At 36.0% G+C, this 16,826-nt stretch overlaps 2 protein-coding genes across 2 annotated transcripts in view; both read right to left on the bottom strand.

Annotated features, from left to right (window-relative positions):
- Positions 1-5,455: 5,455 nt before the first annotated feature.
- On the bottom strand, positions 5,456-8,318 carry LOC139845294 (uncharacterized). The gene is made up of 5 exons (XM_071835553.1): positions 8,221-8,318; positions 6,811-6,864; positions 6,596-6,679; positions 6,313-6,479; positions 5,456-5,715 (listed from the first exon to the last, which is right to left on the bottom strand). The coding sequence occupies exons 1-5, from the start codon at positions 8,240-8,242 to the stop codon at positions 5,623-5,625; spliced, it is 420 nt and encodes a 139-aa protein (XP_071691654.1). The 5' UTR covers positions 8,243-8,318; the 3' UTR covers positions 5,456-5,622.
- A 1,626-nt stretch (positions 8,319-9,944) lies between these two features.
- Positions 9,945-16,826, bottom strand: part of LOC139842725 (uncharacterized) — a 32,086-nt gene continuing 25,204 nt past the window's right edge. The window contains exons 2-4 of the mRNA XM_071832836.1: positions 12,185-12,785; positions 11,320-11,899; positions 9,945-9,968 (exon numbers count right to left, since the gene is read on the bottom strand). Coding sequence (XP_071688937.1) covers positions 9,945-9,968; positions 11,320-11,899; positions 12,185-12,785 — 1,205 coding nt within the window. The remainder of the gene's footprint in view (positions 9,969-11,319; positions 11,900-12,184; positions 12,786-16,826) is intronic.

Genomic DNA, 16,826 nt, shown 5'->3' with positions numbered 1-16,826 from the left:
ACAATGCTATAAACAAACGGAACCGACAGGAAAGATATAAGGAATTAATTAAACTATAAAATCGGAAGAGACGTATACTAGATAACACTGTGAGGGACGAACTTGAGTAAGAAAACACAAGCAGGGAAGCAGGGGGCAACAGTACCGATCAAGCGGCGACAAAGTTGACACACAACCAACCCATTTAATCTAACCCACATAGGCTAAATAGCATAACGAACAATGTCCGATTTAAATAAGCCTTATTAGCCGATTCCCATGCGGTTTGGAGACGCGTAGAATGACGGATTGAGAAGCCATTGGTGCCACTCGATAGGTGTTTTCTTTTGTGATCGGTTTGAGATCCAGCTAAAGCTTTGAGATTGAATCTCGGAGATTATCGCTGCGGGGTTCCATATTTTTCCGGAAAAAATCTTTAAGTTTCTATGCTTCCAAATAATGTAACACGCAATCCATTTAGTGGCTTGCCATATGGAAGATCCGATGGGGTTATGTGTGAAACCTTGATTGGAGATGATGGCTTCATTGATGTTAGAGATTCTTATGTTGTTTTGATTCCACCAATCAAGTAATTGTGTCCAAATTGAAGTTATTTTTTGACAATTTACCAACGCATGTTCAATGGTTTCAATATGATGCTCGCATAAGGGACATAAGATGGTATGAAGGTCAATTCCTTTTTTATCTAGTTCGCTTCTGACCGGAATTTTTTGTTGAATGACCCTCCATGAGAAAATGTAGATCTTTTGTGGGATGTATTTGTTTTTAGGTAATGATAAGTTTCTAGAGTTTGTGCCGTATTTAAGCTTGTTGATCAGATTTGACATTGTTGATGTAGTATAGATGCCGGATGCGTCAAGGGAAAATTTCCATGAATCAGGACGATCTGAAATATTAACGGAGATTAATAAGTTGTTGAGCTCCGTGAGTTCATCTATTGCGCGACCACTTGGGGGGCGGGACCAGTCCCAATTACCAATCGATGTGGAGTTAACGTTCAGAATTCTTTCAGCAACAGTTACGTCTTTACGGGATTCCAACATGAATAATCTATGGAACGTAGATTTTAAGCACTCAGAACCGACCCATATATCATGCCAGAAACTTATTGATGTTCCATTTCCTATGAGCTTTGTAATCGATGATGTGAAGGATGTGCCAATATTGTCAGCAACCTTTCCGGCTTTAATAATCTCTTTCCATATGGTGCGACCTGAAATGTTCCTGCATAAAAAGTTAGTATCCAACCCCCCCCCCCCCCCCCCCCGGCCCATAAATGCTTTTGATAATTTTTACCCATAACGCGTTGTCTTCGTTTTTAAAACGCCACCACCACTTGCATAATAATGATATGTTTTTGGCAAAGAGGGACCCCACATTTAAACCCCCACAATCGTATGGTAAAATAATTTGATCCCATTTAATCCAATTAATTTTATTATCGTTTGAAGAACCTCCCCAGAAGAATTTTCGTCTTTTAGATTCAAGTACCCTAAGGATAGCGGAAGGTGCATGAAATAGAGAGAAGTAGTATAATGGGATGCTACTAAGAATAGATTTGATGATCGTAAGTCGACCTCCGAAGGAGATAGATTTGGCAGCCCAATCCGAAAGCCTTTTGTCGAATTTTTCAACGATTGGTTGCCAAGAGGAAGCGTGAGAAGTGGGAACACCGATAGGAAGACCAAGATAGGTGAAAGGGGTAGATCCCGCAGAACAATTCATGTAGTAGGCCATTTGCTCGGTTTCGGTCATAGAAGTACCAATACCGTAAAGCTTGCTTTTGCGGAAGTTAACTTTTAGACCCGAGATATTTTCAAAACATTTTAGGAGTTTAGAGATATATTTGGCATTTCTTTTATTCCATTCACCGAAAAAGATTGTGTCATCAGCATATTGTAGATGTGTAATGATAAGGTTGTCATGTCCGATCTTTAACCCATGCAAATGACCATTGGTTAATGCTCTTTTGACCAGAATGTTAAGACCTTCGGCAACAATGATGAACAGGAACGGCGAAATGGGATCGCCTTGTCGAATTCCTCTTTCGGGGAAGAATTCTTTGGTGGGAGAGCCGTTGATTAGAACAGAAATAGACGATGAGCAAAGGCATGCTCGAATGAATCCAATCCATTTTGAACCAAAACCCATGAATTGCATGGTTTTAAATAGAAAGTCCCACTCGATGCAGTCGAATGCCTTTTCAAAGTCAACTTTAAAGATTAAACCTTTTTGCTTTTTACGTTTTAATTCATCAATTATTTCATTTGCAATTAGGACGCTATCGAGGATATTTCGACCTTTAAGGAAAGCGGTTTGTTCAGTTCCGATGACTTTATGAATAACCTTGGCAAGGCGATTGGAGAGTATTTTAGTGAGGATTTTATAGTAGCTACCTATTAGGCAGATTGGGCGATATTCATTTAATCCAATTGGATTAGGCTTTTTAGGGATTAAAGTGAAGAAGGAAGCATTACAGCCTTTGGAAATTTCAGAGTTGTCCCAGAACCAATCTAGAGATTTAATGAGGTCGGTTTTTATCAATTCCCAGTGTTTTTTAAAGAATTTCATATTGAAACCGTCCGGCCCAGGAGCTTTAGAGCTATCGAAATTACATATGGCTTCCCATATTTCGTTTTCGCTAAATTTAGCTTCTAAGAGTTGATTGTCCAAGGAGGTAATGTATTCGAGGTGAGAGACATTGTCGAAAGGGCATTCATCACGTAAGTGTTTGGATTGGAAGGTATTGTTAAAATAAGAGTATGCTTCTTGTTTTATTAGATTAGGATCTTCAGACCATGTACCATTAATGGATAGACCGTGGATATTGTTTTTACTTGTTCTTCTTTTAATATAGTTATGAAAATATTTTGAATTTTCATCACCCTCAAGCGCCCATTTAATCCTAGATTTTTGTTTAAGCATATTAATTTTCTTTTTTTCTTTGTCGATGTGTTGCATTTTTTCACCGATCCATTTTTGTTTTTCTGTTTCGGAAAGTGGTCTGATTTCGGCGGTTTGTTCCCAATTATTACATTCAGTTATGTGGTCACGTATTTGAGAGTCTATGTTATCAAGTTGGTTACTATGTTTTTTAAGTTCCAATTTAACATTTTTTAATTTATTACGGAAAGTGCAGTCTGGCCTATTCCCACTAGTGGGGGTCAACCAAGCCCTTTTTATGACGGTGTCGGCATCTTTAAGATCAAGCCATGTGTCAAAGACACGTATAGGCTTAGGGCCAGAGTCAAGGAGGTTATTCCTTAGAATGATGGGGCAGTGATCAGAGAGGTCCCGATCGAGAGTTTTGGAGGATATGTTTGGCCAGAAAGTGAAGATTCCATCGGAGATGAGAAATCGATCTAGTTTACTAAATTTCATTGTTTTTTCACATATCCTTGTAAACCTTTTTCCGCCTAAAGGAAGATCTATTAACCCGGAGTTATTTATAAAATTATTAAAATTATCTGCCCAATGTTGATTATATTCAGTATTCATACGTTCTGTCTTGTTTCTTACTTCGTTGAAATCGCCAAAAACAATGTGTGGAATATTAAGAGAGTTAATGAGGGATGAAAGTTCGTTCCATAGTCTAATTTTTTTCGAGTGAGAATGAGGACCATATACATTGATGAAGGCAATTTCAGAATCGAAACCCGCCCACGTACCACATATCGCTAAAAAGAATTCGCCTTCAATAGCATAATTGAATGAGAAAATATTAGTATCCCAAATAGTTAAGATACCTCCGGAAGCACCAACCGAGTCCTTTTGGGCGAATTTAAAGTCAGAATTTCCCCAGAAAGATTCAATGGTGTTATCACGTGTTTGACCGCATTTGGTTTCTTGAAGACCTAGAATCGTTGGTTTTTCTATATTGCAAATTCGCTTAATCCAACTTAGTTTACCCGTTTGCCCAATACCCCGAATATTTAAAGAAATAGTACACATGAGAAAAACTTACAGATATCGATGTGACGGAAGTGGATTCACTGTTTGTTGCGACGAATCCCGATGCTTTTCCCGAATTCAAACGTGTCCATACTTTTGCTAGAGAAGGATCCTGACTTATTATTCTTGTTGTTATGCAACGTGTCGGTGTGAGATCCCTTCGAATAATAAGATGTGCTACCACCACCATTAGACGATGACTTACAACGTTTAGCCAGTTGTGAGATTCTAAGCTTTTGACCACTTCTAGCTAGATGTTTGATGTAAAGCATGTTGGATCTAGGTCTTTTTAGCTCGGAAACTTTTGGTTTAGGAATAGGTTTGGCAACGGTGCTTGAGATTTTTCTTTTCTTAGTGATTTTGTTACCCGTAACAAGTAAAGGTTCAAGGTTGAAGGGATCGGAATTAGTTTGTTGTATTTTGTTCGGGGCGGGCATAAAGTTTAATGGAGAGTTAGGTTTGGGATTTAATGGTGTATTATAAGGGGTGTCGGTTGTGTTGTCGAGAGGGATTGATTCCGGGACAGAATCTGTCTGGTAAGACGACGGTGTAGGCGTGCCTGTAACAATATTGTCGCTGAGTTGGTCAGTTGGGTTGGTGTCTACGGTATTGGGCTGGGGAGGTACATGGGCTGGGGTTAAATGAGTCTTTGTTGGTTCACCGATAGGAACTGTTGGGCTGGAATTAACAGTGTATGACTTGGTTATTTCGACTGGCCCCATGTTTTTTTGTCTGAATAAAAAGTTAAAGAAGGGTCCTACATTTTCATTCATATACTCTCAAGTCTTAAACATGTACAACAAAATAATCCATGGCTCGATCGCTCCTAGCCCGTCACGCCCATGCATTGGGAGTTTTTTGGCTGTTCAACTTCAGGATGGGGTATGACTCCTCATCCAAGGTGGAGTGTGGCCAAAAAAACAAGTGGAAATGTGGAAATGTTTAGTTTAGGTGATCACATAATGGCTGTTCAATTTCACCCGAAATACACCAAACAACACATTAATCCGATTCATGTGTTATAGACTTATAGCTTATGAATGATTTACATACTAGGTCTTGTTTGTTTAACCAAAAAATGAGTGCATTCTTCCTTTACAAATTTTATTTTGTTTTCACGAACTTGCAAGAATCAAGAATCATGAGTATGAAGAGAGAGCCAATGCAGATCGTAAATCACTGCGTTTGATTAGCAGTAAACATGTATTGCCTAAAATAAGCGTTTTAAAATCATTGTGGTCGGCCCTTAGATCATTTTAGTAACAGCATATCAAATATAACTACTAGCCATAAGATAATTTACAGAATCTAGTAAAAATTTTAGGCTGTAGGCAACAAGTTATTAGTTCATTAGGTTTCACATCTCCATGGGTCAAGATTTAGAAGATGGTCATGAAACGATAACAATTATTTTTGCAGGCAAATTAAGTAATTAACCAGTATAATCATACTCCACCAAAAGCATCGATCGAACAACAAACAGAGACGACGATATTCACCAACATCCAAGTCATTTATTTATTAATAATCAAAATATTTCAGTTCATGTCTGCCAGATCATAATAAGAACATAGGCACTGAAAGTGAGCACCAAGTAACAACCCACTAATACCCAACAAAATTCGATCAGTAGAGTTTTAGGAATGTTGAAAAGCGGTGAGAACAGTCAACTCAAGCCGAGAGACCCGAGCCCTTCCTGCACTCAGCTAGCATATCCATGTAAAATTGACACTTGCTGATGTCACTTCCAGAGCTGTTAAGGCACTGCATGTGTAACAAATTTACATCAATAACCTGTTTTCCCACTATCAAATTGTGAACTCAATCAAAGTAGGACATTTTCAGAGACGAGCTTTTTAGTCATTTCTTTCGGTTTTATCAACCTTTGCCTGGGGTCAAATCGAAGTTTAATTGATTTCAAAGTTAAAAGGATTACACTGTTGACAATGAAAGGATTATAATGTGAAAATAACAATATATAATACCAGCCAACTATCATGACAATTGATCACTATATGTGCCAGCAAAATTATCATTTTACAATTTATACCAGGCACCCTTGCAGGTTTTACAAAGGCGTACCTGCCGTACCCGAAAGCTCAACGTCTTAAACTTTTACAAAACATGTGTTATTTATCTATCTCATGTTTGAAACATTCCTCACAACTATAATCAGTCAAGTTGACATTTTAACAAACTTCCGACGTAGAAGACTCTCAATTTTACTACGAGTTACAATGTTACACGATAAAAACAGCCTTTGTTACAACCCGCACTTCCCAAATTCACTAACTTCATACACAAATGTTGGAAGTAGCCTATTGAAGTTAGAGAGAGAGAGAGAGAGAGAGAGAGACTTACATCTTGGAATGCCTTGGTGTGCATGCCACAAGCATCAGAGTAAGAATTGTTTGCTGCAGTGGCTTCTGGGACAGTAGCAGTGACAGTTTCGTGTTTGATTGTACGTGGACCCATCACAGCATCCACAGCCCTGTGAGCAACAGCATTTCCAGTACCCCACGCCAAACCTACCAACAACACGTAGACTTAATAATAAGAAGAAATAAAGGAAAGGGGCGCAGATCTTTAATCCAAATAATGCTAACAAGTGTATAAACTGTTAATATGTACTAGTTTGATATACCATCAGCTATGGTTGAACCAATGCTTCCAAGAATTGATCCGCCACTGTTACCCTGCACAGGGGCTGGAGCAGGTGCACCTTTGACTGCAAATGTAAAGCTTCAAAGGTTAGCTGGGAGACAGGTAGATGAACATGCAGTCGAAACATGTACACTGGTTGTCTGATCATGACGAATAACAATGGCAATAACAAATACAAAGTATTTGAACATTTACCTGGTGCTGGGGATTTGGGTGCTGGAGCACGGGCAGGTGCACGAGATGATCTTCCTGCAAATTAGAATGTTAGCACAAGACACTCACATACATGATTATGTTAAAATAAGCACTTCACAAACAGAATACAATGTCTATTAAACTTTAAAGGCCACATGTGAGATCTATCATGTCATGAGTGACCAATAAAAGAGATGCATGAGTAAATGCACAAGCCATGCCAACGAAAAAACCAACCTAATCATATGTGGAGCAAGAGGATAAGGTTCGAACCCAACTGCTGTTTAGTTCTATATGCCAATATATATACCAGAGATGTTGCACTCAAATAAAAATCATAACTAAATTTGTAGATAAACCTGTGCTTTCAATTCTCATTTCATATAATCTGTCCACATCACTTTGTACACATTTTAGTTTGAATTAGCAAAGTAAAAATTCTAGTACAGTGCCAATAAATCTTTATTGCTGTTCTAGCAACTTGCAGGCACATAAGATATCAAGTAAGTGTTTAGGCGGGCTTATTTTATTTGCTAATTCTAAACCTAATAAGCTAACCTTGTAGTGTTCCTATAAGCCCCTTTAGTGGAGCTAATTAGCTTAGTTTTAGAGGAGGGTGAAAATAAGCTTCCATTTTCTAGCTTCTTTGGTTAATAAGAATAAAGCATGGAAAATGTACCAATTCAAACACCTTTTTTTTTCACTGGGGCGACAATTTAGGAATTTTTTTTAACAAAATATGGAGGTTTTGGGCAAAATATAGAGGCTTTTGGGGCATAATATGAAGACTTTTGGGGAAAAAATCCACTCGGCAAATTCAAAAAATCTAAAAATTTTGCACTAAAAATTACAAATCCACCTTTCGATTGAAATTTTCGCCTATGCCACCTTGACCTTAATTACTGCTTATTTAAAACAAAAAGGTGTTTATGATACGCAAGTAAGGGCTTATTATTTCTGATAAAGGTCACACACAAATTGAATCCTCTTCCCTACAGTCAAGCGTTTGGCCCTAAACATCAATTCAAATACTATAAATAACTGGCAACATACACAAATACATATATACATGTAGTTATAGATAAAGGAGGGCCATATCTAGAAACGAAACCCTAAAAGTTCCTCAGGTTTCAATAAAATTGATTACGGAATAATTATGCATGGAAAGCTAGGTTAACGCTAAATCTCGAACAAATATGTCATTTTGTGACAAAAATAAACACACTTCCATCAACAGCAAAAACAACAAATAAACCCTAGAAATAGAAATGGTAACGTCATGTACATTGGTGATTTACAAATTAATATATCACAAATAAATCGAAAATAATCGAATCGTCATATGATGAAACAATTAAATCATGAATTAATTATATAAATGTAGTATGCTAATTGTTCGAAGACACTTACCACCGGAGCTTCTGCGAGCCATGTTGATTTTTAGAAAGAAAATAAACTGAAGAGATTAAAGAGGAAATTTGAGATTACGAGTAACCCTCGTACGTATGGTATGGGTTTATATAAAGGAAAGTCTCACACTGGAGTTGTACATTGTGCTTATTAAGTTGCACCTTGTGGTTTGCGGAACACGAAATTGCAAGATCTTCCAGATGCCTCTTTTTTACATATTAATTAATTCATATGGAGTATTAATAATAATAATAATAATAATAATATTAAATTAATATTAATATTAACATTAACATTAACATTAACATTAACATTAAGTATATTAGCCAACAACAAAGAATAGTACTTGGCTTATGTCATCATGATGTCACCTATTTCGTCTTTTTTTTCCTTCTTTTTTTTTTTGACGTTTCTCATCCAGATTATCTAGCCCAATGGAGTGGGCCACTCCGAACCTCCATCTAGTTAATAACTAGATTTGTGGTCCGCGCTTCGCAGCGGATTAGTGTCATTTTAACGCTACTATATCGTTAGACATATTTCGGCCTGAAAGTCATCAAAATGTTGTCCACCCTTTCCAGACCATTTACGCAATGTGTTATGGTAATACTCTAATATATAAATGAAAAATACGTAAACAACTGGATATATGTTACAGTCTGGGTTGCAATGCTTAATTTAATAACAAAATAAATCAAAACAAATTAAGTTATGAGAATTCTAAACAAATTTCTTATTCGGCGAAACCTTATGGTCCATATAATTTTAGTAGGTTTTTTAAAAGATAAAAAATCAAATAATATACAGTATATTGAAAAAGGTAATGAAAAATAAAATTATAACCCCTTTTACCTATATTTTTTAGACTTCTATTTGTTGCTAGAAAACTCATTAAATAAACACCTACGATAGATTGTATTAGAAAATTGGAATTAGATTTTTATGTATTTGTTGGGAAAAAAAATATGTATTTGCAAAAAAATAATAATAATAATAATAATAACACAACAACAACAACAACAGTACCCAATACCACTTGAGTGGTGTATGGGGGAGGTGAGATGTAGACAATCCTTCCTTTATCCGAGAATAAAAACAAGTCATTTCTCCACCCAGAAAAGTAGAGAAAGTCATCCCTCTCTTTATTCGGCGGATAAAGAGATTGCTTCCGAGTGGACATCCGGCCTTTAAAAAAAAAATAGTAAAATAAAATAATAAATAAATAAATAAATACATAAAAAATGAGACGCCATGAAAATGGTAGAATCAAATTTTCATGGGTTTAAAAGCCTGCCTGAAAATCAATATAGGCTCTAAGCGGCAGTCAAGACGCCACTTAATCGACGTTTGGTGTTGCCTCAATAAATAAAGCCAAGAGACCTTGTAAACAGAACACGAAAGGTATGCCTGGTGGAAGTTGTTGCACAAGCAAAGAGCCAACCACCCGTAACAAACCAAAGCACCACTCATGCACCTTTACGGTAGACATCCCCGAAGCCACACAACTAAAATAAAACCACTCAAGCTCATGAGCAAAGAAGGTCGTCCTCAGCCATAATGACCCCAGGATGTACCAAACGATACGAGACACACACACACCCACACACCCACCACACACACGCACCCATCTATACACACCCCCATACACACACACCCACCCCCCCCCCCCCCCAATAAAACATAAACCTATATACAAACCAGCATACAACCGTACATAAACATACCTACATACCTGCAAGAACACGTACCTACGTACATACAAACACCAACAAAACAAGCAAAAACATACATACAAACCTGGAAGAAAAAAAAAAAAAACAACCTAGCAAAAATACATAATCAAAACCTACAATTCTTCAAAAAACAGAAAACCTACAAACATAGACATAAAAAACCTACACTACAAAACTTACATACATACCTCCCAAAAACAAACGTACAAACCATGCATACATATCAACGAACAAACGTGCATACAAACACCAAAAAACAAAAACCTACTCGTCTACTAGTACTAGTAGATGTAAATAATAAAAAAAGGTAATGATAATGATATTAGTAATAATAGTAATAATTATAATAATAATACAAGTACAAGTAGTAGTAAAATAATAGTTAATAGTAATAGTAATAAACATAATAATAATAGTAATAATTATAATACAAATTAATAATACAAATAATAATAATAATACTAATAATAATAATAGTAATAATAATAATAATAATAATAATAATAATAGTTTTAGTAAAAGTACAGTAATAGTATTGCTAAGAGTATAGTAGTAGTACAAATAATAATAATACTAATAGTAATAATAATAATAATAATAATAAACATAATAATAATAATAATACTAATAATAATAATAATAATAATAATAATAATAATAATAATAATAGTAATATTAGTAAAAGTATAGGAATAGTACAGAGTAGTAGTGATAATAATAATACAAATAGTAATAGTAAAAATAATAATAATAATAGTAATAATAAAAATAATAATATTAATATTAATACTAATAATAATAATAATAATCCTAATAATAAAACTAGTAAAAAAAAAATAATAATAATAATAATAATAATAAAAGAAAAGTAACCCTACTCGACTATTCTAATTCTAGCCCTCCACGCACCCCTATCAGAAGTCATGTCCTCGGTCAACGAAAGCTCCCTCATGTCGAGCCTTAGTCTATCCATCCACCTACGAGTAGGTCTACCCCTTCTCCTAACGCCAATGACCGTGAGTGCCTCGGCTCTCCTAACCGATGCAATACTTGGTCGCCTCATCACATGCCCAAACCATCGAAGTCGTTCTTCTCTTAGCTTGTCGATGATGCTACCGACCCCAAGGTCTTCCCTAAACACCCCATTTGGGATCATATCTAACATGGTTTTACCGCACGTCCACCTAAGCATCCTCATTTCTGCCACTTCCATCCTTCTCTCTTGGGCCTTCGTCATTGGCCAACATTCCGATCCGTACAACATGGCAGGTCTAATTGCCACCTTGAAGAATTTCCCTTTCAATTTGAACGGTATCTTCTTGTCGCACAAGACCCCTTTCGCTGCTCTCCACTTCATCCAACCTACCTTAATACAATGAGTCACGCCCTCGTCTATCCTCCCTGATTTGTGGAGGACCGAACCTAGATATCTAAACGACTCTTGTGGTTGCAAGATCTGGTCCCCAATGCTGATATTCCCTCCAACATTTAGTTCATCCTCAGTCCTACTGAATTCGCACCTTAGATATTCCGTCTTTTGTCTACTGATCCGTAGCCCATTTTGTTCTAAGGCCTCCCTCCATCGTTCTAGTCTTCTATTAAGTTCATCCTTTTGTTCCGATACAAGCACGATATCATCGGCAAAAATCAGACACCAAGGGATGTTCTCTTGTATTCCTTGAGACAGTTCGTCGAGGATCAAAGCGAAAAGGAAAGGACTAAGGGCTGATCCCTGATGCAAGCCTACTTCTATCGAGAAATACTCTGTGTTTCCCACAGGCGTCCTAACACAGGACTTCGCCCCATCGTACATATCTATAATAACTCTAATATACTTACTTGGGATACCCCTAACATTAAGGGTCTTCCAAATCAGCTTTCGCGGTACGCTATCATAGGCCTTTTCTAAGTCTAAGAAGACCATCTCTAGACCCTTTTGTTTCTCCCTATACTTCTCCATAACGCTTCTTAAAATATGAATTGCCTCCATCGAAGAGCGCCCTGGCATGAAACCAAATTGGTTTTCTGAAACCGTAGTTTCGCGTCGAAGTCTAGTCTCAATCACTCTCTCCCAAAGCTTCATAGTATGACTAAGTAATTTTATGCCTCTATAATTACCGCATATTTGGGCATCCCCTTTATTTTTGTAGATGGGGATAATCTCACTGAGTCTCCATTCCGTAGGCATTTTATAACTTCTAAGAATCTTATTGAAAAGACACGTCAACCACCTGACACCATCGTCGCCAAGGCACCGCCACGCCTCTATTGGAATTTGGTCCGGTCCTACAGCTTTGTTTCTACCCATTTTTCGTAGTGCCGATCTTACTTCTCCCTGACTGATTCTCCTACAGAAGTTGTTGTTCCGGAATTGTCCTATTCCCAAGTCCTGTGGATCCTCTTGGCGCCCGAGTCCTTCACCCACGAAAAGAGATGAGAAATACCCTTTCCATCTTTTCCTAATTTCTTCTTCCTTCACTATGGTTTGACCGGCTTCATCCTTGATAAACTTGGTGATATCTATATCCCTCCTCCTACGCTCCCTCGCTTTTGCAATCCTGTAAATATCATTTGCTCCTTCTTTAGAGTCTAGTTTTCTATACAAATCTTCATACGCTTTATCTTTTGCACGGGCAACGGCCTTCTTAGCTTCTCTATTGGCTTCTTTATACCTCTCATCTGCCCTAGTTCTATCATCACGTGTCCCGTCCCGGCATCTAATGAGCTCCCTAAACCTCAGTTGCTTAAGCGCAACTTTGGTTTGAACCTCATCACTAATCCACCATGATTCTCTACTAGACTTATGTCCTCTCGATGTCCCTACTGCCACACCTAATGTGAAATGTCCCGTTCTTATTGATTAAAAACGTTCCATATTAATTGATTTCGTTGCGAGGTTTTGACCTCTATATGAGACGTTTTTCAAAGACTGCATTCATTTTTAAAACAAACCATAACCTTTATTTCATAAATAAAGGTTTAAAAAGCTTTACGTAGATTATCAAATAATGATAATCTAAAATATCCTGTTTACACACGACCATTACATAATGGTTTACAATATAAATATGTTACATCGAAATCAGTTTCTTGAATGCAGTTTTTACACAATATCATACAAACATGGACTCCAAATCTTGTCCTTATTTTAGTATGCAACAGCGGAAGCTCTTAGTATTCACCTGAGAATAAACATGCTTTAAACGTCAACAAAAATGTTGGTGAGTTATAGGTTTAACCTATATGTATCAAATCGTAACAATAGACCACAAGATTTCATATTTCAATACACATCCCATACATAGAGATAAAAATCATTCATATGGTGAACACCTGGTAACCGACATTAACAAGATGCATATATATAAGAATATCCCCATCATTCCGGGACACCCTTCGGATATGATATAAATTTCGAAGTACTAAAGCATCCGGTACTTTGGATGGGGTTTGTTAGGCCCAATAGATCTATCTTTAGGATTCGCGTCAATTAGGGTGTCTGTTCCCTAATTCTTAGATTACCAGACTTAATAAAAAGGGGCATATTCGATTTCGATAATTCAACCATAGAATGTAGTTTCACGTACTTGTGTCTATTTTGTAAATCATTTTTAAAACCTGCATGTATTCTCATCCCAAAAATATTAGATTTTAAAAGTGGGACTATAACTCACTTTCACAGATTTTTACTTCGTCGGGAAGTAAGACTTGGCCACTGGTTGATTCACGAACCTATAACAATATATACATATATATCAAAGTATGTTTAAAATATATTTACAACACTTTTAATATATTTTGATGTTTTAAGTTTATTAAGTCAGCTGTCCTCGTTAGTAACCTACAACTAGTTGTCCACAGTTAGATGTACAGAAATAAATCGATAAATATTATCTTGAATCAATCCACGACCCAGTGTATACGTATCTCAGTATTGATCACAACTCAAACTATATATATTTTGGAATCAACCTCAACCCTGTATAGCTAACTCCAACATTCACATATAGAGTGTCTATGGTTGTTCCGAAATATATATAGATGTGTCGACATGATAGGTCGAAACATTGTATACGTGTCTATGGTATCTCAAGATTACATAATATACAATACAAGTTGATTAAGTTATGGTTGGAATAGATTTGTTACCAATTTTCACGTAGCTAAAATGAGAAAAATTATCCAATCTTGTTTTACCCATAACTTCTTCATTTTAAATCCGTTTTGAGTGAATGAAATTGCTATGGTTTCATATTGAACTCTATTTTATGAATCTAAACAGAAAAGTATAGGTTTATAGTCGGAAAAATAAGTTACAAGTCGTTTTTGTAAAGGTAGTCATTTCAGTCGAAAGAACGACGTCTAGATGACCATTTTAGAAAACATACTTCCACTTTGAGTTTAACCATAATTTTTGGATATAGTTTCATGTTCATAATAAAAATCATTTTCTCAGAATAACAACTTTTAAATCAAAGTTTATCATAGTTTTTAATTAACTAACCCAAAACAGCCCGCGGTGTTACTACGACGGCGTAAATCCGGTTTTACGGTGTTTTTCGTGTTTCCAGGTTTTAAATCATTAAGTTAGCATATCATATAGATATAGAACATGTGTGTAGTTAATTTTAAAAGTCAAGTTAGAAGGATTAACTTTTTTTTGCGAACAAGTTTAGAATTAACTAAACTATGTTCTAGTGATTACGAGTTTAAACCTTCGAATAAGATAGTTTTATATATATGAATCGAATGATGTTATGAACATCATTACTACCTCAAGTTTAGTAGGTAAACCTACTGGAAGTGACAAGAAATGATCTAGCTTCAAAGGATCTTGGATGGCTTGAAAGTTCTTGAAGTAGGATCATGACACAAAAACAAGTTCAAATAAGATTTTTACTCGAATTAAGATAGTTTATAGTTATAGAAATTGAATCAAAGTTTGAATATGAATATTACCTTGAATAAGAAAGATAACCTACTGTATATAACAAAGGTTTCTTGATCTTAGATGATTACTTGGAATGGATTAGAAAGCTTGGAAGTAAATTAGTAAACTTGAAGGGATTTTTGAAGTGTTCTTGAAGTGTTCTTCCTATGATGATTATAGCTTGATTCTTGAAGTGATTTTTGATGAAGATGATGATTAACTACTGGAAAAATACATTCATAATAGTGTGTGTGTGTTGAGAGAGAATTAGAAAGAGAATTGGAAGTGAAATGGAGTGAATGATGAGTGGTAATTGGTGAGTGGTGAGTGGGGTTAAAAGGAGTTCTAGTTAGTTGACTAGCTCATGGTAGAAGTTAAAATTGATTAGTCATACATGACATAATCAATAGTGGAATCCCATGCTAGTTCCTATTGATATATACTCATAGTAAGTACGTTTTGAAGCTGTGTATAATACGGGTAAGAATACGACTAGAATTCTTGATGAAAGAAAAGAATGGAAAAGTAACTGTAACCATTTTCGTTAAGTATGAGTGTTTTGATATATGTCTTGAAGTCTTCCAAAAGTATTTTAATACATCTAAATACACTACATGTATATACATTTTAACTGAGTCGTTAAGTCATCGTTAGTCGTTACATGTAAGTGTTGTTTTGAAACCTTTAAGTTAACGATCTCAATTAATGTTGTTAACCCATTGTTTATTATATCTAATGAGATGTTAAATTATTATATTATCATGATATTATGATATATTAATATATCTTAATATGATATATATACATTTAAATGTCGTTACAACGATAATCGTTACATATATGTCTCGTTTCGAAATCCTTAAGTTAGTAGTCTTGTTTATATGTATATAACTCATTGTTAATATACTTATGGAGATACTTACTTATCATAATCTCATGTTAACCATATGTATATCCATATATATATCGTCATGTCGTTTTTACAAGTTTTAACGTTCGTGAATCGCCGGTCAACTTGGGTGGTCAATTGTCTATATGAAACATATTTCAATTAATCAAGTCTTAACAAGTTTGATTGCTTAACATGTTGGAAATATTTAATCATGTAAATATCAATCTCAATTAATATATATAAACATGGAAAAGTTCGGGTCACTACAGTACCTACCCGTTAAATAAATTTCGTCCCGAAATTTTAAGCTGTTGAAGGTGTTGATGAATCTTCTGGAAATAGATGCTGGTATTTCTTCTTCATCTGATCTTCACGCTCTCAGGTGAACTCGGGTCCTCTACGAGCATTCCATTGAACCTTAACAATTGGTATCTTGTTTTGCTTAAGTCTTTTAACCTCACGATCCATTATTTCGACGGGTTCTTCGATGAATTGGAGTTTTTCGTTGATTTGGATTTCATCTAACGGAATAGTGAGATCTTCTTTAGCAAAACATTTCTTCAAATTCGAGACGTGGAAAGTGTTATGTACAGCCGCGAGTTGTTGAGGTAACTCAAGTCGGTAAGCTACTGGTCCGACACGATCAATAATCTTGAATGGTCCAATATACCTTGGATTTAATTTCCCTCGTTTACCAAATCGAACAACGCCTTTCCAAGGTGCAACTTTAAGCATGACCATCTCTCCAATTTCAAATTCTATATCTTTTCTTTTAATGTCAGCGTAGCTCTTTTGTCGACTTTGGGCGGTTTTCAACCGTTGTTGAATTTGGATGATCTTCTCGGTAGTTTCTTATATAATCTCCGGACCCGTAATCTGTCTATCCCCCACTTCACTCCAACAAATCGGAGACCTGCACTTTCTACCATAAAGTGCTTCAAACGGTGCCATCTCAATGCTTGAATGGTAGCTGTTGTTGTAGGAAAATTCTGCTAATGGTAGATGTCGATCCCAACTGTTTCCGAAATCAATAACATATGCTCGTAGCATG

The sequence above is a fragment of the Rutidosis leptorrhynchoides genome, chromosome 4 (genome assembly GCF_046630445.1).
Source record: "Rutidosis leptorrhynchoides isolate AG116_Rl617_1_P2 chromosome 4, CSIRO_AGI_Rlap_v1, whole genome shotgun sequence".
Classification (NCBI taxonomy): Eukaryota; Viridiplantae; Streptophyta; class Magnoliopsida; order Asterales; family Asteraceae; genus Rutidosis; species Rutidosis leptorrhynchoides.
The sequence above is the reverse complement of the archived record's forward strand: the minus strand, read 5'-3'. Positions and strand labels throughout refer to the sequence as shown.